Source organism: Oncorhynchus nerka, linkage group LG26 (genome assembly GCF_034236695.1).
Source record: "Oncorhynchus nerka isolate Pitt River linkage group LG26, Oner_Uvic_2.0, whole genome shotgun sequence".
NCBI lineage: Eukaryota > Metazoa > Chordata > Actinopteri > Salmoniformes > Salmonidae > Oncorhynchus > Oncorhynchus nerka.
Window position 1 is genome coordinate 41,641,794 of NC_088421.1, and position 26,542 is coordinate 41,668,335.

The 26,542-nt window shown below is 45.1% G+C and overlaps 4 protein-coding genes across 10 annotated transcripts in view; 2 read left to right on the forward strand and 2 right to left on the reverse strand.

The window, feature by feature from the left end:
* The first annotated feature begins 1,636 nt into the window (after nucleotides 1-1,636).
* Nucleotides 1,637-9,919, forward strand: hspbp1 (HSPA (heat shock 70kDa) binding protein, cytoplasmic cochaperone 1). Of its 3 annotated transcripts, none has more exons than XM_065010708.1 (8): nucleotides 1,637-1,823; nucleotides 2,404-2,534; nucleotides 3,175-3,388; nucleotides 5,132-5,356; nucleotides 5,597-5,752; nucleotides 6,824-6,914; nucleotides 6,993-7,104; nucleotides 8,761-9,919. In XM_065010708.1, the coding sequence occupies exons 2-8, from the start codon at nucleotides 2,415-2,417 to the stop codon at nucleotides 8,839-8,841; spliced, it is 999 nt and encodes a 332-aa protein (XP_064866780.1). In that variant the 5' UTR covers nucleotides 1,637-1,823; nucleotides 2,404-2,414; the 3' UTR covers nucleotides 8,842-9,919. The 3 variants fall into 3 exon arrangements, with proteins under 3 accessions (XP_064866780.1, XP_064866778.1, XP_064866779.1); XM_065010706.1 differs by having other exon boundaries at nucleotides 1,639-1,823; nucleotides 6,818-6,914; XM_065010707.1 differs by having other exon boundaries at nucleotides 1,639-1,823; nucleotides 2,409-2,534; nucleotides 6,818-6,914.
* tmem86b (transmembrane protein 86B) lies at nucleotides 8,917-14,279 on the reverse strand. The gene is made up of 3 exons (XM_065010709.1): nucleotides 14,024-14,279; nucleotides 13,559-13,802; nucleotides 8,917-11,003 (listed from the first exon to the last, which is right to left on the reverse strand). Exons 1-3 carry the CDS (start codon nucleotides 14,072-14,074, stop codon nucleotides 10,549-10,551), a joined length of 750 nt encoding a protein of 249 aa, XP_064866781.1. The 5' UTR covers nucleotides 14,075-14,279; the 3' UTR covers nucleotides 8,917-10,548.
* Nucleotides 14,280-15,447: 1,168 nt separating this feature from the next.
* aspdh (aspartate dehydrogenase domain containing) lies at nucleotides 15,448-24,810 on the forward strand. Of its 3 annotated transcripts, none has more exons than XM_065010727.1 (8): nucleotides 15,459-15,826; nucleotides 16,447-16,506; nucleotides 17,510-17,675; nucleotides 17,757-17,841; nucleotides 17,950-18,099; nucleotides 19,758-19,981; nucleotides 21,429-21,568; nucleotides 21,676-24,810. In XM_065010727.1, exons 2-8 carry the CDS (start codon nucleotides 16,452-16,454, stop codon nucleotides 21,711-21,713), a joined length of 858 nt encoding a protein of 285 aa, XP_064866799.1. In that variant the 5' UTR covers nucleotides 15,459-15,826; nucleotides 16,447-16,451; the 3' UTR covers nucleotides 21,714-24,810. The 3 variants fall into 3 exon arrangements, with proteins under 3 accessions (XP_064866801.1, XP_064866799.1, XP_064866800.1); XM_065010728.1 differs by having other exon boundaries at nucleotides 15,463-15,826; nucleotides 17,531-17,675; XM_065010729.1 differs by lacking the exons at nucleotides 21,429-21,568; nucleotides 21,676-24,810 and adding an exon at nucleotides 20,318-20,437 and having other exon boundaries at nucleotides 15,448-15,826.
* The window catches only part of gys1 (glycogen synthase 1 (muscle)), a 33,876-nt gene continuing 31,963 nt past the window's right edge, over nucleotides 24,630-26,542 (reverse strand). For all 3 annotated transcript variants that reach the window (XM_065010723.1, XM_065010721.1, XM_065010722.1), the window contains exon 16: nucleotides 24,630-26,432. In XM_065010723.1, coding sequence (XP_064866795.1) covers nucleotides 26,205-26,432 — 228 coding nt within the window. In that variant the 3' untranslated portion in view covers nucleotides 24,630-26,204. The remainder of the gene's footprint in view (nucleotides 26,433-26,542) is intronic.

Here is a 26,542-nt window from a genome sequence, read left to right on the forward strand (position 1 = left end):
TCCACGAGCTGCCCAGTGACACGAGCCTACCAGACAAGCTAAATCACTTCTATGCTCGCTTCGAGGCAAGTAACACTGAAACATGCATGAGAGCATCAGCTGTTCTGGACGACTGTGTGATCATGCTCTCCGCAGTCAATGTGAGTAAGACCTTATAACAGGCTAACATTCACAAGGCCGCTGGTCAGATTGCAGGACGTGTACTCCGAGCATGCACTCACCAACTGGCAAGTGTCTTCACTGACATTTTCGACCTTTCCCTGTCGGAGTCTGTAATACCAACATGTTTCAAGTAGGCCACCATAGTCCCTCTGCCCAAGAAAACTAAGGTCACCTGCCTAAATGACTACCGACCCGTAGCACTCACGTCTGTAGCCATGAAATGCTGTGAAAGGCTGGTCATGGCTCACATCAACACCATTATCCCAGAAACCCTAGACCCACTCCAATCTGCATACCGCATCAACAGATCCAAAGATGAGGCAATCTCTATTGCACTCCACACTGCCCTTTCCCACCTGGACAAAAGAAACACCTATGTGAGAATGCTATTCATTGACTACAGCTCAGATTTCAACACCATAGTGCAAAGCTCATCACTGCATACCGCAGTTAATGACCCTGGGACTAAACACCTCCCTCTGCAACTGGATCCTGAACTTCCTGACGGGTCACACAACAAAAAGTGTGATGGGATATCCAATGAACTGAGAGTGCTTCGTCTGTGTTGTCTATTATAGCTAGCTAACTATTACTGACTGCCCATATTTGTGTAGAAACGTACAGAATATTTTTTACCACCCAGGTGGTAAAGGTAGGTAGGTGCTTCTACACCTGCATTGCTTGCTGTTTGGGGTTTTAGGCTGGGTGTCTGTACAGCACGTTGAGATATCAGCTGATGTACGAAGGGCTATATAAATAAATTTGATTTGATTTGAGGTAGCAACACATCCGCCACGCTGATCCTCAACATGGGGGCCTTCAGGAGTGAGTCCACAGTCCCCTTCTGTACTGCCTATTCACTTATGACTGCACAGCCAGGCACAACTCCAACTCCATCATTAAGTTTGCTGACGACACAACAGTGGTAGGCCTGATCACCGACAACGATGAGACGTGAGAGACCTGACCGTGTGGTGCAAGGACAACAACCTCTCCCTCAACGTAATCAAGACAAAGGAGATGATTGTGGACTAGATTTGGCATGGGTCGGCAGATCCTTTAAAGGTTTTACAGCTGCACCATCAAGAGCATCCTGACGGGTTGCATCACTGCCCCCCCACTATGCTTCTGCTACTCTGTTATTATCTATGCATAGTCACTTTAATAACTCTACCTACATGTACATATTACCTCAATTACCTCGACACCGGTGCCCCCGCACATTGACACATTGACTCTGTTCCGGGTCCCACTGTATATAGCTCCACTATTGTTATTTACTGCTGCTCTTTAATTATTTGTTATTCTTATCTCTTATTTAAAAAATATATATATTTTCTTAAAACTGCATTGTTGGTTAAGGGCTTGTAAGTAAGCATTTCACTCTACACCTGTTGAACTCGGCGCATGTGACAAATAACATTTGATTTGATCCTATCCAGTTGGTGGCGGCAATACACCTTTTGGGGTTGTAGTCCGCCATGAAACCCACAGAAGAAGAAGAATGGCTTCCTCTGAAACGCATGATGATTCTACGCACAGCAATTAGCTTCGGACTCAACTAGAATGTTCTAGTACCGTTACATTCTTGTACAGTATTAAAGGGCAGCGAAATAAGAATCAACGTTAACATTGTGACACTCGGCGTTTTGAACAAACAGGCGAGTAAAAAGAGCAGCCCAGCTACGTCAAACTGCCTGACATGTTGTTTACTGTGCTAACAGTAGCTAGTACGATAGCTTTGCCGTAGCTCTCAAAATAGCTAAACCTACCCAGCTAACGTTATTCTGTATGTGCTTGATATTTGTGTGACAACTTTCATAGCCAGCAACTTGCTCGCTGTTAGCTAGGCCTAGTATCAGGGATAAAAAGTCATATTCTTCGTCACTTACCTAGCTAACGTTCGTTACAACTACTGTAATACCAAATCGGGCTGTGGTTAGGTGATTTATTTGAGAATGGAATGTGTCCGTGGTCAGGAACCTGCGGCTCTTTTAATGCCCCGTAGCTGCTTCCTGGAGATCTGGCTAAAATTAGTAATTCAAGTTATCAATAGACTATAGCATAATACTGATGGTATGTCAGAACTTGTAGAGCAGTTTGGAACCCTAATTGCAATTAATTGAACGTTACTAAGTGCAGAGGTTGATTTTGCTTTCTGACCACAATTCAGTGCCAAATTTGGGGAATAATACATTGACAAACAAGTTCTGGAATAATTTCACCCATTTTTCTCATCAGCACAGAGCATCATGGCAGAAGACCAACGCAACAGGAGACATCCCCAAAACCTCCAGGGTGTCCTTCGATTGGCTGTGGAGGCTGGCTCTGCTGCAGATGGACCCGCCCTCCCTGAACCCATGTCAGAGGAGGTAATGGTCTTTCTTAGTCACCTCCCAGGTCGTCTTCATTACAGATGACTGTGTAGATTAGCAGATCAGCAGATCTCACAACAACTTGTTACATTGACAACCAATTTGACATGGACCGTAATGTCACTTGTTACATTGACAACCAATTTGACATGGACCGTAATGTCACTTGTTACATTGACAACCAATTTGACATGGACCGTAATGTCACTTGTTACATTGACAACCAATTTGACATGGACCGTAATGTCACTTGTTACATTGACAACCAATTTGACATGGACCGTAATGTCACTTGTTACATTGACAACCAATTTGACATGGACCGTAATGTCACTTGTTACATTGACAACCAATTTGACATGGACCGTAATGTCACTTGTTACATTGACAACCAATTTGACATGGACCGTAATGTCACTTGTTACATTGACAACCAATTTGACATGGACCGTAATGTCACTTGTTACATTGACAACCAATTTGACATGGACCGTAATGTCACTTGTTACATTGACAACCAATTTGACATGGACCGTAATGTCACTTGTTACATTGACAACCAATTTGACATGGACCGTAATGTCACTTGTTACATTGACAACCAATTTTACATGGACCGTAATGTCACTTGTTACAGAGGAAAGAATGGTTGAAAGGAGCTCTTGCGGAAGTGGCCAAAGGACAGAACAGCGAGGTGGAACAGATGAAGGAGTGTATGCGTGTTCTGCTGAGAGATGGAGGGTGTGAGAGGGGGAGAGAGGGACAGGAGGAAGGAGAGGATGAAGAGGGGGAGACAGAAGGGGCACTGGAGTTTCTCTCAGAGCTGTGTGAGAACCTAGACAATGCCAGAGGTAAGACATGCCAAGAAACAGGTGCTGATGTAAAGAAATTACACTTCAGCTTGTGACCCAAATGAAAGATTCCACTGTCTTTGATGGACCCTAGTTAAAACAATATCAAATTCAACTTTAAGTTGCTGTAGTTTTATACATTGCATTCGGAAAGCATTCGGACCCCTTGACCTTTTTTTCACATTTTGTTACCTTATTCTAAAATGGATTAAACTACGTACAATACCCCATAATGACAAAGCAAAAAAAACTGAAATTTTACATAAATATTCAGACGCTTTACTCAGTACTTTGTTCAATCACCTTTCACAGCGATTAGTACCTCATCTTCTTGGGTATGACGCTACAAGCATGGTACATGTGTATTTGGGGAATTTCTCCCATTCTTCACTGCAGATCTTCTCAAGCTCTGTCAGGTTGGATGGGGAGCGTCGCTGCACTGCTATTTTCAGGTCTCCAGAGATGTTCAATCGGGTTTAAGTCTGGGCTCTGGTTGGCCACTCAGACTTTCAGAGACTTGTCCTGAAGCCACTCCTTGGCTGTGTGCTAAGGGTCGTTGTCCTGTTGGAAGGTGAACCTTCGCCCCAGTCTGAGGTTCTGGGCGCTCTGGAGGAGGTTTTCATCAATGATCTCTCTGTACTTTGCTCCGTTCATCTTTCCCTCGGTCCTGACTGATCTCCCAGTCTCTGCCACTGAAAAACATCCCCACAGCATGATGCTGCCACCACCATGCTTCACTGTTGCGATGGTGCCAGGTTTCCTCCAGATGTGATGCTTGGCATTCAGGCCAAGGAGTTCAATATTGGTTTCATCAGACTAGATAATCTTACTTCTCATGGTCTGAGAGTCTTTAGGTGCCTTTTTTCAAACGCCAAGCGGGCCTTCACTACTTTTACTGAGGTGTGGCTTCTGTCTGGCCACTCTACCATAAAGGCCTGATTGGTGGAGTACTTCAGAGATGGTTGTCCTTCTGGAAGGTTCTCCCATCTTCACAGAGGAACTGGAGCTTTGTCAGAGTGACCATCTGGTTCTTGGTCACCTCCCTGACCAAGGCCCTTCTACCCTAATTACTCAGTTTGGCTGGGCAGCCAGCTCTAGGAAGAGTCTTGGTGGTTCCAAACTTCGTCCATTTTAAGAATGATGGAGGCCACTGTTCTTGGGGACCTTCATTGCTGCAGACATTTTTTGGTGCACTTCCCCAGATCTGTGCTTCGACACAATCCTGTCTCGGAGCTCTAAGGAATTTTCCTTCATTCTCATAGCTTGGTTTTTTGCTCTGACACGCACTGTCAACTGCGGGACCTTTATATAGACCGGTGTGTGCCTTTTCTAAATCATGTCCAATCAATTTAATTTACCACAGGTGGACTCCAAGTTGTAGAAACATCTCAAGGAATATCAATGGAAATAGGATGGACCTGAGCTCAATTTCGAGTCTCATAGCAAAGGGTCTGAATACTTATGTAAATAAGGTATTTCTGTTTATTATTTTTAATATATTTGCAAACATTTCTAAATACCAGTTTACTCATTATGGGGTATAGTGTGTGATGAAAAACATTTGTAATACATTTTTGAGTAAGGCTGTAATGTAACAAAATGTGTCAAAAGTCGGAGGGGTCTGAATACCTTCCTAATGCACTGTATATTATAGTGAAGACAGATCTACATGGACATGAATGACACGTTCTCTTCATTAATAATAATCCTGTGTGTATTGTCTCTGGTCTGTCTGTGTGTCAGACCTGATGACCCTGGGTGGGTTGGACCTGTGTATGTCGCAGTGCTTGAACCATCCTCAGGGCAGCGTAAGGTGGCGTGGTGCCCAGCTCATCGCCTCCTGTGCCCAGAACATGCCCCAAGTGCAGTGCCACTTACTCAGCAAGGGGGCGCTACCCAAACTGCTACAGCTGACTGACTCAGATCCCCACCCCACCGTTCGAGTGAAGGCCCTCTACGCTGTTTCCTGTAAGTGTTGCCGCTTGGATAGATACAAACCATATGGGGAGCACATTCCACCATTGGGTAAATCCTGAATCATGAGAGAGAACTCTAGCCTATCAAAAGGCAAGGTTAAAATATTGCTACTATCTCCTGTTCCTCTCAGATCTAAGTGAAGTTCTGCTGGCCTGGGTGTTGCTGATAGGAGTTAATTTAGATCTGAGCATCAGTGAAGTACCACACAGTAACTCTTTCTCTCTCCATCAGGTCTGGTGCGGGAGCAGGAAGTAGGTCTCCGGGCCTTCCTCTCTCACGATGGCTTCTCTGTGCTGATGAGAGGCATGCAGTCTGACAACGAGAAACTGAGGACTAAGTCATCTTTCTTACTCCTCAACCTGCTCACAGTCCACCCAGAGCATAAAGGTGTGTGTGACTAACAGGTCCTCTCTGTCTGACTGCGAGACTCATTTGGAGACTAGAGACTGTCTCTGTTTGCAGCTGTGTGTTGTTATTGGTGGTGTCTAGAGACTGTCTCTGTTTGCAGCTGTGTGTTGTTATTGGTGGAGACTAGAGACTGTCTCTGTTTGCAGCTGTGTGTTGTTATTGGTGGTGTCTAGCGACTGTCTCTGTTTGCAGCTGTGTGTTGTTATTGGTGGAGACTAGAGACTCTCTGTTTGCAGCTGTGTGTTGTTATTGGTGGTGTCTAGCGACTGTCTCTGTTTGCAGCTGTGTGTTGTTATTGGTGGAGACTAGAGACTCTCTGTTTGCAGCTGTGTGTTGTTATTGGTGGTGTCTAGCGACTGTCTCTGTTTGCAGCTGTTGTTATTGGTCTGTTTTATTGGTGGTGTCTAGCGACTGTCTCTGTTTGCAGCTGTGTGTTGTTATTGGTGGTGCAGCTAGCGACTGTCTCTGTTTGCACTGTCTCTGTTTGCAGTGTGTTGTTATTGGTTGAGCTGTGTGTTGTTATTGGTGGAGACTAGAGACTCTCTGTTTGCAGCTGTGTGTTGTTATTGGTGGTGTCTAGCGACTGTCTCTGTTTGCAGCTGTGTGTTGTTATTGGTGGTGTCTAGAGACTGTTTCTGTTTGCAGCTGTGTGTTGTTATTGGTGGAGACTAGAGACTCTCTGTTTGCAGCTGTGTGTTGTGTTGTTACTGTCTCTGTTTGCAGCTGTGTGTTGTTATTGGTGGAGACTAGAGACTCTCTGTTTGCAGCTGTGTTGTTATTGGTGGTGTCTAGCGACTGTCTCTGTTTGCAGCTGTGTGTTGTTATTGGTGGTGTCTAGCGACTGTCTCTGTTTGCAGCTGTGTGTTGTTATTGGTGGTGTCTAGCGACTGTCTCTGTTTGCAGCTGTGTGTTGTTATTGGTGGTGTTTAGAGACGATCATGCTTTGTCCCCCCTGATGTAAGAAATGATTTGAACTGGGTTATTTGGATCATAACTAAATAAATGTGTCCTTGTGTGGCAATGTACTATCTCTCCCTCTCTCAGATACAGTTCTCTCCATGGGTATGGTGCAACAGCTGGTGTCCGTTCTACGCACGCCTCACTCCTCCTTCCACGAGCACGTGCTCGGCGCCCTCTGCTGGTAATACATGTGAACACACAGAAAATGTCTTAACTTTCTCAATGGAGCTTCAATAAAACAAAAAGTCTCTGTCTGTAGCCTGGTGGAGGAGAGTCCTCTGGGTCTGAGGGACTGTCAGAGCCCCACCTTGGGGCTGGAGGAGATGCTCAACCAGCGGGCTGAAGATCTGCAGGGGAGAGAGGAGTGTCAGGTTGGTACCCCTACACACTTTTCTCCACTCTTCTCCTTCTTTCGCTTCCCATGTGACCCATGAACCTCTCCATCTCTCTAAAGTCCGATTGCTTCCCATCCGGAACAGTTTGTCTATATTATGAGGTTTTGTGATGTTTTTGGTCTTCGGCGAGGGTTCGGCTGTTCATGACCTTTTTCTCGAGGCAAAGTGAATTTCGGTAGCAGAAGTCTACGCCCCTTCGTCAGTCTTAAATGAAGTGTTTATCATTCAACGACAGACAGACTCGTTCACATGCACATTTTTTTTTTTTTAAAAATACTTCACCAAACATATTAACTAGATGTAAAATTGCGCGACTAAACGTCAAAAGTAATAACATTTCTTAAGTTATCGTAGATGAATTCAGACTATTTTGAGGAAGTGTAAACTGACTACAGCATCTCAAGATGGACAAATGGGACTGTTGGTGCTTTTTTCTCGTTTTTCAAGCAACTGTCTTTGAAGGGAGGAGGCAGCACAGTGGTTTGGCTAGACTCCATCTGAAGCCTTAATACCACCCCTCTGTCACTCCCCATGTGTCTCCTCTCCATGTCTAATACCACCCCTCTGTCACTCCCCATGTGTCTCCTCTCCATGTCTAATACTGTCCCTCTGTCACTCCCCATGTGTCTCCTCTCCATCTCTAATACTGTCCCTCTGTCACTCCCCATGTGTCTCCTCTCCATCTCTAATACTGTCCCTCTGTCACTCCCCATGTGTCTCCTCTCCATCTCTAATACCACCCCATGTGTCTCCTCTCCATCTCTCTAATACTGTCCCTCTGTCACTCCCCATGTGTCTCCTCTCCATCTCTAATACCGCCCCTCTGTCACTCCCCATGTGTCTCCTCTCCATCTCTAATACCGCCCCTCTGTCACTCCCCATGTGTCTCCTCTCCATTTCTAATACCGCCCCTCTGTCACTCCCCATGTGTCTCCTCTCCATCTCTAATACCGCCCCTCTGTCACTCCCCATGTGTCTCCTCTCCATTTCTAATACCGCCCCTCTGTCACTCCCCATGTGTCTCCTCTCCATCTCTAATACCGCCCCTCTGTCACTCCCCATGTGTCTCCTCTCCATCTCTAATACCACCCCTCTGTCACTCCCCATGTGTCTCCTCTCCATCTCTAATACTGTCCCTCCCCTGTCTCCTCTCCATCTCACTCCCCATGTGTCTCCTCTCCATCTCTAATACTGTCCCTCTGTCACTCCCCATGTGTCTCCTCTCCATCTCTAATACTGTCCCTCTGTCACTCCCCATGTGTCTCCTCTCCATCTCTAATACCGCCCCTCTGTCACTCCCCATGTGTCTCCTCTCCATCTCTAATACTGTCCCTCTGTCACTCCCCATGTGTCTCCTCTCCATCTCTAATACTGTCCCTCTGTCACTCCCCATGTGTCTCCTCTCCATGTCTAATACCACCCCTCTGTCACTCCCCATGTGTCTCCTCTCCATCTCTCTAAAAGCACCTTTTCATTCTGGCCCTCATACTCTTCCCACCGGTCTTTCCCCTCTCTCAAGGTGCATGGCTAATAACATGGAATAATGTATTGATTCTCCAGTCTTTTGCCAGGTATATATTGTTACTTGGCTGCATCTTGTCTTATTTCCTTCCTCTGGTCTCCTCTTTATAGGAAGAGTTGGAGTTCTGCAAGCGCTTGCGTTCTGCTTGTTTCTGCAGACGGCAACCTGACGACAGTGGAATGGATCGCTGAAATCCAACTGGTCCTCCACTTCTCCTGCAGTGCCATCATTGGCTAGGAGACATAGGAGGACATAATTTTTTAAAAATTAACTCCTTGAGGAAAATATGCTGATGTCGTTGTCCATCTAGACCCATGTTACAGGGTGGCTGGATCTAAGAGTGTAGCAGGCTTTAGAGAGCAGAGGGTGCTTCACTAAACACTGTCACCAGGCGACGCAGATAAACTTCTATCTCTTGTGTTCAGTCACTTCTACCATGTCCAGTCTATATCATTATGTTCATTATGATCTACACCTGACTACTTCCTGCTGACCTCTTGCAAAAGAGGTTTCTAACTTCAAAGGTGTTTTCCTGGTTGAATAAAGATACAATATTTTATTTTCTGATAGCACCGTAAGTCATTTCTGAACATTTCTTCAGGTTATCTGATCCTGTTTGTGATGTACTCCCCCCTGTTGCTGTTAAGCTGTAGAAGAGAACAGATTAGAGAAGCCTTGACCTTTGGATTCTGGCCCAACAATCCCTCAGATTCCACACATAAAATATCAGATGTAACAGTTAGTGGTAATGTGATTTCACAGCCCCGTCACCATTTATATATCTGGCATAGTGTGGCGTTACTTGGTAATAATTGGTATCCTCTTGTCACTTGGTAAATAATTTTAACAAATACAACTAGTTATTGGGTAACACTAAGTAATTTACACTGTTAAACTACATAAAATAGTTCTTATGTTTCTGAATAAATAGCAGGTAATTAGGCTGTAAAATAAAGTGTTACCTATTTAGCAGCTTTCAGCTTCATTAGTCAGATGTTTTATTAGAATCCATTTTGATCATGTTTCACTACCCATAAGGCATTTCTGTTGGCTTCTTGTGTTTGGCTTTAATGACTGTCTTTCATTCAGAATATCCACCGTTTGTTGATGTTTGTTGATGTTTCTGTCTTGTCTGTGTCTATAAACATAATGGGTGACTTTTGCAGAGTTCTTACGTCTGAAATAACATGAAATATGTAACACAACTTTGTTTATTTTTCATCCCCATTTCATCATGAATAAATAAACATTTTATTTTTTCATAAGGGACTTCATTTCTGAGAATCGTCTCTTCATATCAACAGACCGTTATACAGAATGTGTTTGATAAATCACAACTAACAAGGGAAGTGCATCACATCTCAAATTATGTCTTTAAGACCGTAGGACTGTTTTCACAGACAAAGTGAAGGAGAATGATATTTCTAACTTTATTCTGGACTATGGAAAGTACTGTCATGTCAACCTCATGGCAGTGGTTATGTTTCCCATCCCTGAGTTTTCTCAACAAACGGACAGACTGTCCTGATACTCTGAGGTTTAGTTTAATAAAGAGGATTTTCTTTGGGGGAATCTTCCTTTTTCAACTTCTTTCTGCCTCATCCTCAGTCTAGTCTCAACAAACAGCCTGAAGTTCCTATAGCTGCCGACTAGTCAAAGAACGGTAGTCCCGAGTTTGCTTTCCATGGCAACGTCCCGATTCTTCACCCTTTTCCAGAATTGTGCACTTGAACACTCCCTGTCATTGATTTAAAAGCATGAGCGTAGTATAAGTAGGAATTGGCTGGAGGGAGTTTCCACCATTGTAAAGTCCATGTGAGAAAGGGGACAGTTGTTTGTACACTTCGGGAGCAGAGTGGAAAATTGGGACCTGGCCCCTATCTGACATAACCCCATAACTAAGATTTCTTCCATTTGGCAAACTCATCCCCGCCCTCCGCGGCCTTGATGTCACCCACGGCGATCAGCAGCTGCGCCAGGTAGTACGTCGTCATGACGATGTGCCTGCCGTGCTCCAGGTGCTCCGTCACTTTGAAGGTCTGCAGCGCCAGCGTCAGGTCAGAGGTCATGAAGATCAAACTGCCCAGCATGATCAGCGGTCGGCGGGTGCGAACCGCCAGCGTAGCCATCAGGACGATCAGAGCCACGTACACCCCGACGCCGGGAGTCAGGGCGGCCGCGTCCGGTGTCTTCTGCAGGAAAGGGAAGAGGTAAGCATAGAGGCCTCCCCCCAGCAGCCACAGGAGCAGGCAGAAGAAGTAGGACAGGGGAGAGGAGGAGCTGGGGGAGGAGTAACGAGTGGAGAGGAAGGTGAGGGAGTAGAGCAGGTGGGCCAAGGCGAAGGAGGCCATTCCTGAGGAGAGGATTAGAGAGACAACAACATTACTTTATTGCCTGTATTCCACCTGAAATAGAGATTTGTCTATGTGCTTTATCCTCCCCAACAAGACAAGCAGAGCGGTTGGAGCAGACAGTCAGCTGCAGTGCAACACCCCAAGAGCAGCAGTTGTGGGTTGAGTGTCTTGCTCAAGTGCACAACAGCAGTTGATGGCACCATTTATTTATATGTTATTTTACCAGGTAAACACGTTCTCATTTGCAGCAACGACCTGGGGAATAGTTACAGGGGATGAATGAGCCAATTGTAAACTGGGGATTATTAGGTGACCGTGATGGTTTGAGGGCCAGATTGGGAATTTAGCCAGGACACCAGGGTTAACACCCCTACGATAAGTGCCATGGGATCTTTAATGCCCTCAGAGAGTCAGGACACCCGTTTAATGTCCCATCCAAAAGACGGCACCCTACACAGGGCAGCGTCCCCAATCACTGCCCTGGGACATTGGGATATTGTTTTAGACCAGAGGGAAGAGTGCCTCCTACTGGCCCTCCAACACCACTTCCAGCAGCATCTGGTCTCCCATCCAGGGACTGACCAGGACCAACCCTGCTTAGCTTCAGAAGCAAGCCAGCAGTGGTATGCAGGGTGGTATGCTGCTGGCATACCTTACCATATTAGCCATACATGGTTTATAGTCATTGAAGTATGTCAGAGTACAATAACATTACACACCAGCCACCCTCCAGTCAGACATGGGATTCAAACTGCCAACCCTCCAGTCAGACATGGGATTCAAACTGCCAACCCTCCAGTCAGACATGGGATTCAAACTGCCAACCCTCCAGTCAGACATGGGATTCAAACTGCCAACCCTCCAGTCAGACATGGGATTCACACTGCCAACCCTCCAGTCAGACATGGGATTCAAACTGCCAACCCTCCAGTCAGACATGGGATTCAAACTGCCAACCCTCCAGTCAGATGGGATTCAAATGGGATTCAAACTGATTCAAACTGCCAACCCTCCAGTCAGACATGGGATTCAAACTGCCAACCCTCCAGTCAGACATGGGATTCAAACTGCCAACCCTCCAGTCAGACATGGGATTCAAACTGCCAACCCTCCAGTCAGAAATGGGATTCAAACTGCCAACCCTCCAGTGACATCCAGTCAGACATGGGATTCAAACTGCCAACCCTCCAGTGACATCCAGTCAGATATGGGATTCAAACTGCCAGCCCTCCAGTGACATCCAGTCAGATATGGGATTCAAACTGCCAACCCTCCAGTGACATCCAGTCAGACATGGGATTCAAACTGCCAACCCTCCAGTCAGACATGGGATTCAAACTGCCAACCCTCCAGTGACATCCAGTCAGATATGGGATTCAAACTGCCAACCCTCCAGTGACATCCAGTCAGATATGGGATTCAAACTGCCAACCCTCCAGTGACATCCAGTCAGATATGGGATTCAAACTGCCAACCCTACAGTGACATCCAGTCAGACATGGGATACAAACTGCCAACCCTCCAGTGACATCCAGTCAGATATGGGATACAAACTGCCAACCCTCCAGTGACATCCAGTCAGATATGGGATTCAAACTGCCTACCCTCCAGTGACATCCAGTCAGATATGGGATTCAAACTGCCAACCAGTGACATCCAGTCAGTGACAAATGCCAACCCCAGTCAGACATGGGATTCAAACTGCCAACCCTCCAGTGACATCCAGTCAGATATGGGATTCAAACTGCCAGCCCTCCAGTGACATCCAGTCAGATATGGGATTCAAACTGCCAACCCTCCAGTGACATCCAGTCAGACATGGGATTCAAACTGCCAACCCTCCAGTCAGACATGGGATTCAAACTGCCAACCCTCCAGTGACATCCAGTCAGACATGGGATACAAACTGCCAACCCTCCAGTGACATCCAGTCAGACATGGGATACAAACTCCAGTGACATCCAGGATTCAAACTGCCAACCCTCCAGTGACATCCAGTCAGACATGGGATTCAAACTGCCAACCCTCCAGTGACATCCAGTCAGATATGGGATTCAAACTGCCAACCCTCCAGTGACATCCAGTCAGACATGGGATTCAAACTGCCAACCCTCCAGTGACATCCAGTCAGATATGGGATTCAAACTGCCAACCCTCCAGTGACATCCAGTCAGACATGGGATTCAAACTGCCAACCCTCCAGTGACATCCAGTCAGACATGGGATTCAAACTGCCAACCCTCCAGTGACATCCAGTCAGATATGGGATTCAAACTGCCAACCCTCCAGTGACATCCAGTCAGACATGGGATTCAAACTGCCGAACCTCCAGTGACATCCAGTCAGACATGGGATTCAAACTGCCAACCCTCCAGTGACATCCAGTCAGACATGGGATTCAAACTGCCAACCCTCCAGTGACATCCAGTCAGACATGGGATTCAAACTGCCAACCCTCCAGTTTCTGGCCTGCCCTCTCTAACCTCTAGGCTATCTGCCATGTCTGCAGTGTCTGCAGGACTTTATCAGTAGCAGTAGAAAAAGCTCTCATTACCATGGAGAAACAGCTCGGGCCATATAAGGCAACAGTCTCCGCCTGCCGAGAAGATCAGGCCCCCCGCCACGCCGAGGAGACTCCTCCCCCCTTTGTAGCTCAACACCAGGAGAGCCAATGAGATGACAGGGGCGGCCTTAATAGCCGCAGCGAAGATGGAGGGGGAGGAGTCAGGGATCCACAGATAGAAGTAGACAGCGATGGCCAGGAAGAACGGCGAGAGAGAGAGTAGCAGAACACAGTACTGAGAGAGAGAGAGAGAGAGAGAGAGAGAGAGGAAGAGGGAGGAAGGAAGGAAGAGGAGAGGAGGAGAGGAAGAAGGGAGGTAGTTAATGAGAGATTTAAAATAATTACATTATTATACATTAACACAAAAAAGTGTGTGTATGCATGTGTGTGTGTGTGTGCATGTGTGCATGCATGCGTGTGTGTGTGCGTGTGTGAGATTAGAGGTAAGGATCATACCGTGTTCCTGCGCTGTCTTCGGTCATAGGCGGCTGTTTCAAGGATGTCCATCTCTCTCAGAACCAAGAGCTGTGTGTATCTGGGCTGTACCGGTTTCCTTCAGTCCTGCCTCCTTGCAGAGGATTTCATGTGTTTCTCTTCTCCTCTGGACTTCTCTGTCTCTTCTCTCTCCACTGGTTCAGTCTGTCTGAGTGTGTCCCTGTCTCTTGGTGCCGGTCGACATTGAACTTTGGAGCAATCACAGTGACACGTTATCTGTCAGATTGCTCAGTTATAATCAATGCCCAATGTCTCCTCCTCTCAGTTTTACTTTTCAACTCTGCCAGTAGTGACCCTTGGCCCATTCAACTAGACCAGATAAGTGACATCATCAACTTGAGGGTGAAGTTGAACTGGGCCAGAGCCATGTATTAAGACATGACTCTGAACCGGGCTGTGTTCAGTAGGACACATAGCTCTGAACCGGGCTGTGTTCAGTAGGACACATGGCTCTGAACCAGGCTGTGTTCAGTTGGACACATGACTCTGAACCAGGCTGTGTTCAGTAGGACACATAGCTCTGAACCGGGCTGTGTTCAGTAGGACACATGGCTCTGAACCGGGCTGTGTTCAGTAGAACACATGACTCTGAACAAGGCTGTGTTCAGTAGGGCACAACGCTGTGGAACGTTCAGATATTTAGAAAATATATATTATGTAGAACAAATATGCTAGCCTGGGTGCCAGTCTGTCTCGGCTCTACTGCCAATTCCTAGTGGAATTTAGTAGTCAAAAGTGCAAACAGATTTGGGACCAGGCTACAAATATGTCCCTCTGACATGCAGAATAAGGACTTGTGTCAGTAGCCAATGTCAGATAGCATGGCTATTACCTTGGGGACAGTCCTACAACAATCCCTGTACAATATACAATCTCTATCAGCATCTCATCAAAACCATTCTTCTCATCATCTCCTGCCTCAAGGTTGTAAATAAAGACAAGTATTAGTTGGTATGTGATACAGTTTGAGGAATAGAGCGACTCACTCTACTTAAAGTGTGTCTATCCACCACTGTATGCAACAGTCACCAGCAGTACTTAGTTTGTCCACACAGTGGCAGTAGATACATTCAGTCATACCAACACTAAGGGTTCTATAACCCTAGTTCTATGAACAATAGTGAACTTGTAGTGAACCCAGAACCCTACCACCAAGACAGTCAACTGGCCTGTCGGGTCAGGTGATCTAAGGGCAGAATAGGACATTAACAAGCAGGATGCCGGTATGACGTCACACACAGACAATGTTGTAATGGTATTCATTTGATGCTTCTACCACTGTGTTGCCACTGGAGGCAGCATGTGACTTAGGCTACTGTGTACATTACATTGTCCCACATTCAGTTGTAATCACTTCCGTGTGTCGCGCAGCTCATAGGCTTTGCTGTGTCCATTACAAGACCAACAGAAATTGTGTTGATCAAAATATAGATAAAATCCATCAAATATATTATCAGTCAGATAACGGCAGTATAGTTATCATTCGGTTTGTCCATAATCTATGACTTGTTCAGGTAGTTTCCTGTCACTGCCAGCTCTTCCTTGCACAGCTGCTAAACTTTGTGAAAATGTGTGGGTTCAAAAACAAAACCCACAACAATTTCACTGATACAGGGACTAATAATTAACATATTCTCTCAGAGTCTGACTTTGACCCCTACCTTTCCCACAATCCTCTGAGAAGGGGTGTCAGTTGGAATGTAGATTGCGAAGGAGAAGGTTTGGAGAGAAAGAGAGAACGAGAGCAGGGAGAGGAATTCACCGGTGAGTAGCAGTAAACGTTGTTGGAGAGTTTTGAGGACCACCAGAGTAGATAGGGTCTAGGTACTAAGAGAAGGCCTTGAAAAGATGAAGAGCTGAGAGAGAGAGAGAGAATAGAAACAATGATAAAGCTGTAAATAATAGAATAGCTGATGGCCCAATGAGAGAAGGAAGGCTGTATAAATCTATAGTGAGGCTCTGACCTGGAAAGGAAGTGAGGATGTTCAGGTGTCCAGCCTCCTAACAACCTGAACCCTGGCAAGCAATCATTGGCCGGGTCAGAGGGGTCATGGATAGTTTGAAGAGCCAGTCTCTCTGGCACCATGGGGAGGTGGGTGGAGTGAGGTGTGAGGTCATGGGGAGGTGGGTGGAGTGAGGTGTGAGGTCATGGGGAGGTGGGTCGAGTGAGGTGTGAGGTCATGGGGAGGTGGGTGGAGTGAGGTGTGAGGTCATGGGGAGGTGGGTGAGGTGTGAGAGCAGTCTCTCTGGCACCATGGGGAGGTGGGGGAGTGGGTGTGAGGTCATGGGGAGGTGGGTGGAGTGAGGTGTGAGGTCATGAGAGAAGGAGAGCTCCACTGGCAGTGGGAATTATCAACTCATATACTTGTCTTCTTTCTCACCAGGAACCATGACTGACATGTTGCCAGTGATGAGAATTGGAGTTGTGGGATATGGACATGTAGGTCAGTGTTGTATTCCCCTGTCTTCCTCCCTCCTCACCACATCTCATATGTTCTCACTGTGGAATGGATTCATTTATTAAATGTGGTTTTACAGGGAAGATGCACATTCATCAACATTACTATAAAAGTGCCAGTTTTAGCCAGCCGGCTCATTTTCAGCTGCAGTTCCTGGGTTGATTGCTGTGGTCAGTCTGTGTCAGTAGGTCCCATCTTCGTAAATCATACCACTTTACAACAGGGTCATTCATTTCCAGGCTCTCGAGGGCCTAAGTACTGCTGGGTTTCTTCTCTGTCTGATTGTTAATTGATCAACTAATGTACTGATTGGGCGGAGAGTTCACCAGGTTCATGTTCTGTTTGACCTTTTATCTACAGATGTAGGATCTTAATTTGAACCAGTTTGCTACAGCAGGAAAATAATCCTGCAGCAACAGGAAATGTGCATTATTATGTGGATTATTATAAAAGGACATTTTTGTGGGGGGGTGATACATTTTTTTGTTAGGGAAAATCAAGTCTGAAATTTCAGAGTGGAAATTACAAACTTCAGAAGACTTTTTAAAACTGAAATACACTACAAGTTGTCCTGCAACAGGGTGATCAAATTTAGATCCTACATCTGTACCTACTGGTATTCATAATGTTGATTGTATATTTATGATAGGCCTTTTGTTGTATTCATGGTTTTCAGTTTGTATTGCCTACTACTGTATGTAGTACTCAATACTACATAATAATGGCCAGAACGGAGCAAACGGAATGGCATCGAACACCTGGAAACCATGTTTATATGCTTGTTACCAATCCACTAATATCGCTCCAGTCATTACCACAAGACTGTTCTCCCCGATTAAGGTGCCACCAACCTCCTGTGATTACACAGGCAGCCCAATTCTGATATTCCTTTCACCAATTGGTCTTTTGACCAATCAGATCAGCTCTTTGCCAGTAAGTGGACAACATATCAGAATTGTTCTGCCTGTGTAAACGCTGCCCATTCAAGGTGAACGTGTTGAACTTCCAGGGCAGTACCTTGTGGAGCGGCTCCAGAGAGAAGGGGCCCAGGTGGGCCTGACACTGGTCTTTGTGTGGAACAGAAACACTGACAAACTCAGGGAATCAGTGGCTGAGGAGCTCATTCTACACAACCTCCCAGACTTTACAGACAGGTAGAGAGCCACGTCACACACACACACTGTAATGTGTGTTATGTCATGTGCACAAGTAACGTGTGTGTGTGTGTGTTCTAGGGGTGCTGATGTGATTGTGGAGGTGTGTCATCCCAAAATTGTAAAAGACTTTGGAGTCCAATTCCTCTCTAAGGCCCATTTTCTTGTAAGATCTCTCTTCTTTCTTTTAAAGTCATTTGTTACGCTGTGCACCAGAAATGAGGTAACTACTACACCCTCCCTCTCTCGCTCTCTCTGTCTGCCTCTGTTTTAGGTGGGCTCTCCTTCAGCCCTCTCAGACCCACGGCTGAACCAGGAACTGCGCCAGGCTGCAGAGCATCATGGGAGGACCCTATATGTCCCCAGTGGTGCATTGTGGGGAGGCCAGGATATCCTGAGACTCAATGATAGTGGATCTTTAAAGGTGCAGGGAAGGCGGGAGGAGGAAAGAGGACTTAACAAATACAATATGTTCATTTATAAGGGATAGCATAGTTAATAGTTAAGTTGGTTACGTTATGTAGATAGTTAAGTTAATATATAAGAGTTAGTATAAGAGAATGTGTTGACCTCATTAATATGAGATTCAATTCAGATTGTTATTAAAGGTGAAGAAGGTCATTGTTCTCTATTTCTAATCTTCTGAAATGTCAGAGTAGAGCATACAGAATGGTTATACTGTTACATAGAGCATGCAGAATGGTTATACTGTTACATAGAGCATGCAGAATGGTTATACTGGACAGAATGCTGTTACATAGAGCATACAGAATGGTTATACTGGACAGAATGCTGTTACATAGAGCATACAGAATGGTTATACTAGACAGAATGCTGTTACATAGAGCATGCAGAATGGTTATACTAGACAGAATGCTGTTACATAGAACATACAGAATGGTTGTACTGGACAGAATGCTGTTACATAGAGCATGCAGAATGGTTATACTAGACAGAATGCTGTTACATAGAACATACAGAATGGTTGTACTGGACAGAATGCTGTTACATAGAGCATGCAGAATGGTTATACTGGACAGAATGCTGTTACATAGAGCATGCAGAATGGTTGTACTAGACAGAATGCTGTTACATAGAGCATACAGAATGGTTGTAGTGGACAGAATGCTGTTACATAGAGCATGCATAATGGTTATACTGGACAGAATGCTGTTACATAGAGCATACAGAATGGTTGTACTGGACAGAATGCTGTCACATAGAGCATGCAGAATGGTTGTACTGGACAGAATGCTGTTACATAGAGCATACAGAATGGTTGTACGAGACAGAATGCTGTTACATAAAGCATACAGAATGGTTGTAGTGGACAGAATGCTGTTACATAGAGCATGCAGAATGGTTGTACTGGACAGAATGCTGTTACATAGAAGCATACAGAATGGTTGTACTGGACAGAATGCTGTTACATAGAGCATGCAGAATGGTTATACTGGACAGAATGCTGTTACATAGAGCATGCAGAATGGTTGTACTAGACAGAATGCTGTTACATAGAGCATACAGAATGGTTGTACTGGACAGAATGCTGTTACATAGAGCATGCATAATGGTTATACTGGACAGAATGCTGTTACATAGAGCATACAGAATGGTTGTACTAGACAGAATGCTGTTACATAAAGCATACAGAATGGTTGTATGGACAGAATGCTGTTGTACAGAATGGTTGTAGTGGACAGAATGCTGTTACATAGAGCATACAGAATGGTTGTAGTGGACAGAATGCTGTTACATAGAGCATGCATAATGGTTATACTGGACAGAATGCTGTTACATAGAGTATACAGAATGGTTGTACTAGACAGAATGCTGTTACATAAAGCATACAGAATGGTTGTAGTGGACAGAATGCTGTTACATAGACTTTATTTTCTGCATTTTCCCAAAACCCCTACAAAAACGTCATTCATTTCCCCATAGACTTTGTCCAACGAACCTTAGAGTTTCTGTTGTATTACTGATGTACAAAACACAAGTTTTCTAAATCCCTCCTCTGCCTCTGTTCCTCTCCTCTTTCTTTACTAATCTCACGCCCCTCCTCTTGTTGTTTGCTTGAAGGCACTGTTCATCCGGATGTCCAAGCACCCGTCATGTTTCCGTCTAACAGGAGACGTGCTGTCTGATTGGACAGAGGATGAGGGGAGGCGGGTCTTATTCAGTGGATCCGTGGCAGAGCTCTGTCCTGTCGCCCCTAACAACGTCAACACCATGGCGGCAGCGGCCATCGCAGCGGGGACCCTGGGTTTCGCTGGCGTCCAGGGGGAGATTGTGTCGGATACGGCGTAAGCAAAACTTCATAAATAACCCAAGATTCAGAGTGCTCTTTTACAATGGGAATCACTGTAACACTATGGGCAGAACAAGCAATTAGGTGGACTTGTTCTGCCCCTAGTGTTACAAAATACAGTTCAATTAAGGAACCCCTGCTCTCTGAAGCACAGTTGTGCAAGAACTTAATTCACCCCCAAACTTCTACACAGCATCTTTTTTAGAAAGGTTGGCACTGAGTCAAGTGTACAAAACTTAGAGGAAACTAGGGCTAATTAGTCTTGCTAACAAGGGCAAAGGCATTGGCCCGCTATGTCATAGTCACACAACAGCTTCTCTCCATCTCCTAGACTAAGTGATTACCATGTGGTGGAGGTTACTGGTGCCGGTTACTGGTGCCAATGACTTCTCTCTCTCTCCTAGACTAAGTGATGACCATGTGGTGGAGGTGGAGGTTACTGGTGCCAATGGCTTCTCTCCCTCTCCTAGACTAAGTGATTACCATGTGGTGGAGGTGGAGGTTACTGGTGCCAATGGCTTCTCTCCATCTCCTAGACTAAGTGATTACCATGTGGTGGAGGTGGAGGTTACTGGTGCCAATGGCTTCTCTACATCTCCTAGACTAAGTGATTACCATGTGGTGGAGGTGGAGGTTACTGGTGCCAATGGCTTCTCTCCATCTCCTAGACTAAGTGATTACCATGTGGTGGAGGTGGAGGTTACTGGTGCCAATGGCTTCTCTCCATCTCCTAGACTAAGTGATTACCATGTGGTGGAGGTTACTGGTGCCAATGGCTTCTCTCCATCTCCTAGACTAAGTGATTACCATGTGGTGGAGGTGGAGGTTACTGGTGCCAATGGCTTCTCTCCATCTCCTAGACTAAGTGATTACCATGTGGTGGAGGTGGAGGTTACTGGTGCCAATGGCTTCTCTCCCTCTCCTAGACTAAGTGATTACCATGTGGTGGAGGTGGAGGTTACTGGTGCCAATGGCTTCTCTCCATCTCCTAGACTAAGTGATTACCATGTGGTGGAGATTACTGGTGCCAATGGCTTCTCTCCCTCTAATAGACTAAGTGATTACCATGTGGTGGAGATGGAGGTTACTGGTGCCAATGGCTTCTCTCCCTCTCCTAGACTAAGTGATTACCATGTGGTGGAGGTTACTGATGCCAATGGCTTCTCTCCCTCTCCTAGACTAAGTGATTACCATGCGGTGGAGGTGGAGGTTACTGGTGCCAATGGCTTCTCTCCCTCTAATAGACTAAGTGATTACCATGTGGTGGAGATGGAGGTTACTGGTGCCAATGGCTTCTCTCCCTCTAATAGACTAAGTGATTACCATGTGGTGGAGGTGGAGGTTACTGGTGCAAATGGCTTCTCTCCCTCTAATAGACTAAGTGATTACCATGTGGTGGAGATGGAGGTTACTGGTGCCAATGGCTTCTCTCCCTCTAATAGACTAAGTGATTACCATGTGGTGGAGGTGGAGGTTACTGGTGCCAATGGCTTCACAGTGCATACAGTGAGGAGGAACCCAGCCAAACTTGGAGCTGTAACTGGGAGTGCCACCTACAACTCTTTCTGGAGCAGCTTACTGGGTGGGTTCTGCTGTAGAAGGGTGTGTGTGTGTCTCTCGCATGAATCAGTGTAAGAACATGAAGGGTTGTGTTGTCTAACGGTCCATCCTCTCCTTTTCTTCTCTCAGTGTGTAAGGGACATGGAGGCCGGGTTTACTTGTGCTGAAGAGGGAGCTATTTCAGAAGACATTTCCCTCTACCAACCAAACACTCACAACACTATGGTACTGAAACACACACTACACAACATTATGGTACTGAAACACACTACACAACATTACAGTACTGAAACACACACTACACAACATTACGGTACTGAAACACACACTACACAACACTACGGTACTGAAACACACACTACACAACATTACAGTACTGAAACACACACTACACAACACTATGGTACTGAAACACACTACACAACATTATGGTACTGAAAACACACTACACAACATTACAGTACTGAAACACACTATGGTACTGAAACACACTACACAACATTACGGTACTGAAACACACACTACACAACATTACAGTACTGAAACACACACTACACAACATTATGGTACTGAAACACACACTACACAACATTACAGTACTGAAACACACACTACACAATGGTACTGAAACACACACTACACAACACTACGGTACTGAAACACACTACACAACATTATGGTACTGAAACACACACTACACAACACTATGGTACTGAAACACACACTACACAACACTATGGTACTGAAACACACACTACACAACACTACGGTACTGAAACACACACTACACAACATTACGGTACTGAAACACACACTACACAACATTACAGTACTGAAACACACACTACACAACATTACAGTACTGAAACACACACTACACAACATTACAGTACTGAAACACACACTACACAACACTATGGTACTGAAACACACACTACACAACATTATGGTACTGAAACACACACTACACAACATTACAGTACTGAAACACACACTACACAACATTACAGTACTGAAACACACACTACACAACATTACAGTACTGAAACACACACTACACAACACTATGGTACTGAAACACACACTACACAACATTACAGTACTGAAACACACACTACACAACACTATGGTACTGAAACACACACTACACAACATTATGGTACTGAAACACACACTACACAACACTATGGTACTGAAACACACACTACACAACATTACAGTACTGAAACACACTACACAACACTACGGTACTGAAACACACTACACAACACTATGGTACTGAAACACACTACACAACATTACAGTACTGAAACACACACTACACAACACTACGGTACTGAAACACACACTACACAACACTATGGTACTGAAACACACTACACAACACTACGGTACTGAAACACACTACACAACATTACGGTACTGAAACACACTACACAACACTATGGTGCTGAACAGTCTGCAGTGGCTGTGTCTGCAGTTACTGGTCATGTGTGAGCAAAGTTCTGCTTGCTTCATATAATATGGTGTGACTGTATCAGGATGTACAAAGATGGGCTTGCTTCATATAATATGGTGTGACTGTATCAGGATTACAAAGATGGGCTTGCTTCATATAATATGGTGTGACTGTATCAGGATTACAAAGATGGGCTTGCTTCATATAATATGGTGTGACTGTATCAGGATGTACAAAGATGGGCTTGCTTCATATATGGTGTGACTGTATCAGGATTAACAAAGATGGGCTTGCTTCATATAACATGGTGTGACTGTATCAGGATTAACAAAGATGGGCTTGCTTCATATAACATGGTGTGACTGTATCAGGATTAACAAAGATGGGCTTGCTTCATATAACATGGTGTGACTGTATCAGGATTAACAAAGATGGGCTTGCTTCATATAATATGGTGTGACTATCAGGATTAACAAAGATGGGCTTGCTTCATATAATATGGTGTGACTATCAGGATTAACAAAGATGGGCTTGCTTCATATAATATGGTGTGACTGTATCAGGATGTACAAAGATGGGCTTGCTTCATATAATATGGTGTGACTGTATCAGGATTACAAAGATGGGCTTGCTTCATATAATATGGTGTGACTGTATCAGGATTAACAAAGATGGGCTTGCTTCATATAACATGGTGTGACTGTATCAGGATTAACAAAGATGGGCTTGCTTCATATAACATGGTGTGACTGTATCAGGATTAACAAAGATGGGCTTGCTTCATATAACATGGTGTGACTGTATCAGGATTAACAAAGATGGGCTTGCTTCATATAACATGGTGTGACTGTATCAGGATTAACAAAGATGGGCTTGCTTCATATAACATGGTGTGACTGTATCAGGATTAACAAAGATGGGCTTGCTTCATATAACATGGTGTGACTGTATCAGGATTAACAAAGATGGGCTTGCTTCATATAACATGGTGTGACTGTATCAGGATTAACAAAGATGGGCTTGCTTCATATAACATGGTGTGACTGTATCAGGATGACAAAACCTTCAAGTTTGCATCTACAATTCTGGGGAATCAAATGTTGCACCTTCATCCTACTACTGTATCCCAGCAGCACTTCCCTCCTTTTCTCTACAAATTAAAACATGCCTTTGTGAAGTAACAAGTTAAATGAGCAACTCTCTCAGGGTGATGGCAGGCACCACATTCATTAGCAATCGTCTAGCAACAACCCACATATTTTACAGCTCTTATGCAGTTACATCCACTACTGAGCTGCAATACATGTTAACAGTAATGTATGAGGATATTTATGTAGTGCCTTGGTGTTGACACCACACACACCATTGTGACCTTAAAACTAGAAGGTTCTATCTGCAAAAATAAGGTTCTGAAGCCTAATTGGTTTGAATGAATGAATTGTATCTTGTATTCTTTTGAGGTTAACATGAATTGAGTTATATAGTACTCTATGTAGAGAACATTGTACAGAACAAGGAATAACCAAATGTCAATAACCAAACGTGCAGATAGAACCTTATAGTTTCAAGCTCTCACAGTATTTCCTGTTGTAGTAAAACCCCAACAAAAGAGAGGAGTCCTGTGTTTCATCATTAATACATAGAATAGACTTTATTTTCTCTTCCTCTGGTGTGTGATTGTAACAAACAAACTGACACAACAGTGTGGGATCTGGATCAACTCATCTTGGTTTCTGGCTGTGCACCGCTGGGAATAGGATCCACCCAAACCTGTGACCTTTTCCCTTCGCTCCTCTCTAATACAGTCTGCTGTCTAAAAACACCACTAGCTTTTCAGGACGGAAGCCCCACCTATTTACCTAAACCTCAGAGTGCAGGCAGAATCAGTGTTCCATCAAACACACACACATACACACAAAGAAAAACACTCAAACACAGGCTCACTGACTGAAAGGTTAAAAGGTGACCAATCAACAGTTTTTACACACAGTAATGCCGGTTCTAATACAGTACAAGGCCCAGAGACGATGACAACGCCCACAGAAAGGTCTGAATCTCTGAACGAATGGGAGCCTGTTTCAGCAGGAGGCTCTTCAGCAGGACGTTCTGAGGCTCAGCCATAGAGTTAGAAAGAGGACTCATCTTAGTATATGTGGTAGAAGCCCTCAATGGCAATGTCCATGCAGAAAACGGGCTATATACAGTACATCTATCTAGTCTAACTCTATGGGCCCAGCTCTAAATGTGTTACTTATTGGTTTCCTAGCCCAGGGAAGTGCTGCTGCTGGTTGGGTTGCTGTTACTGCTACAGTGTGACAGGAAAAGTGCTACTGCTGGTTGGGTTGCTGTTACTGCTACAGTGTGACAGGAAAAGTGCTGCTGCTGTTTAAACAGGTTGCTGTTACTGCTTCAGTGTCTGAACAGGAAAATTGCTGCTGTTGGGTTGGTTGTGTGACTATGACATAGTGGGCCAGTGCCTTTGCCCTTGTTAGCAAGACTAATTAGCCCTAGTTTCTTTATCCTGATGATACCACTGGTTATATTAGCCTCAGTTACAACTCATGTTAGTCAACACTGGCAAGGATTTACAAAATTCCTAGATTAAGGACCAGAGCACAGGAGGTTGGTGGCACCTTAATTGGGGAGGACAGGCTTGTGGTAATGGCTGGAGCAGAATACCTGGAATGGTATCAAACACATTGTTTCAGCCATTATTCCAGCTGATCCTCCCTCAGCAGCCTCCTGTGGACCAGAGGTAACCTAGATTAATGACCAGAGGTAACCCAGATTAATGACCAGAGGTAACCCAGATTAATGACCAGAGGTAACCCAGATTAATGACCAGAGGTAACCTAGATTAATGACCAGAGGTAACCCTCCTATATACTCCAAGTTACCCCACTTTGTTATCTCAAAGCTGGGCTCTTTAACTCAAGGAAACATCACCCGGCTAGCCATCCTTTCCCTCTCCTCCTCCATGTCAGTACAGGATGCCCACAGAGGCGGAGCTGCATGTAGGTTTGGAAGACGTTCCGGCTGCTGGATGAATAACATACTGTAAAGAGCTCATCTCTTCAGCAGTTGTCAGATCTATATTATGGAAGTGGAGACGGTCAAGATAAGAGTGCCGTGTTTGTAACGTGTGTGTGTAGTGAGTATCAGCATATGTCCGTTTGTGTATGTTGTGTGTGTGAGACAGTCAGTTCTTCTCTCCATTGGCACCTGGCAGGGTGTAAGGCAAGGAGGGACCCTTTTTACTAGGCAGGGTCAAGGGCTGGCGGATGTTCAAGCGGTCTTTCTCTGCCTCTGCATCTTCATCATAGCGGTCATCATCTTCTTCCGCCTCGCTTTGGCGGGGGGAGGAGTGGCGCGACAGAGACGGAGATGGGGGCACAGAGGCCGGTCTAGGGTAACGGAAACCTTGGGCCTGAAAAGAAAGGTTGGTGGGTTTTAGAGGGTAAGACACAGACAACACACCATGGCTGTGTTTAGACAGGCAGACACATTCTGATGTGTCATTCACCAATTGATCTTTTG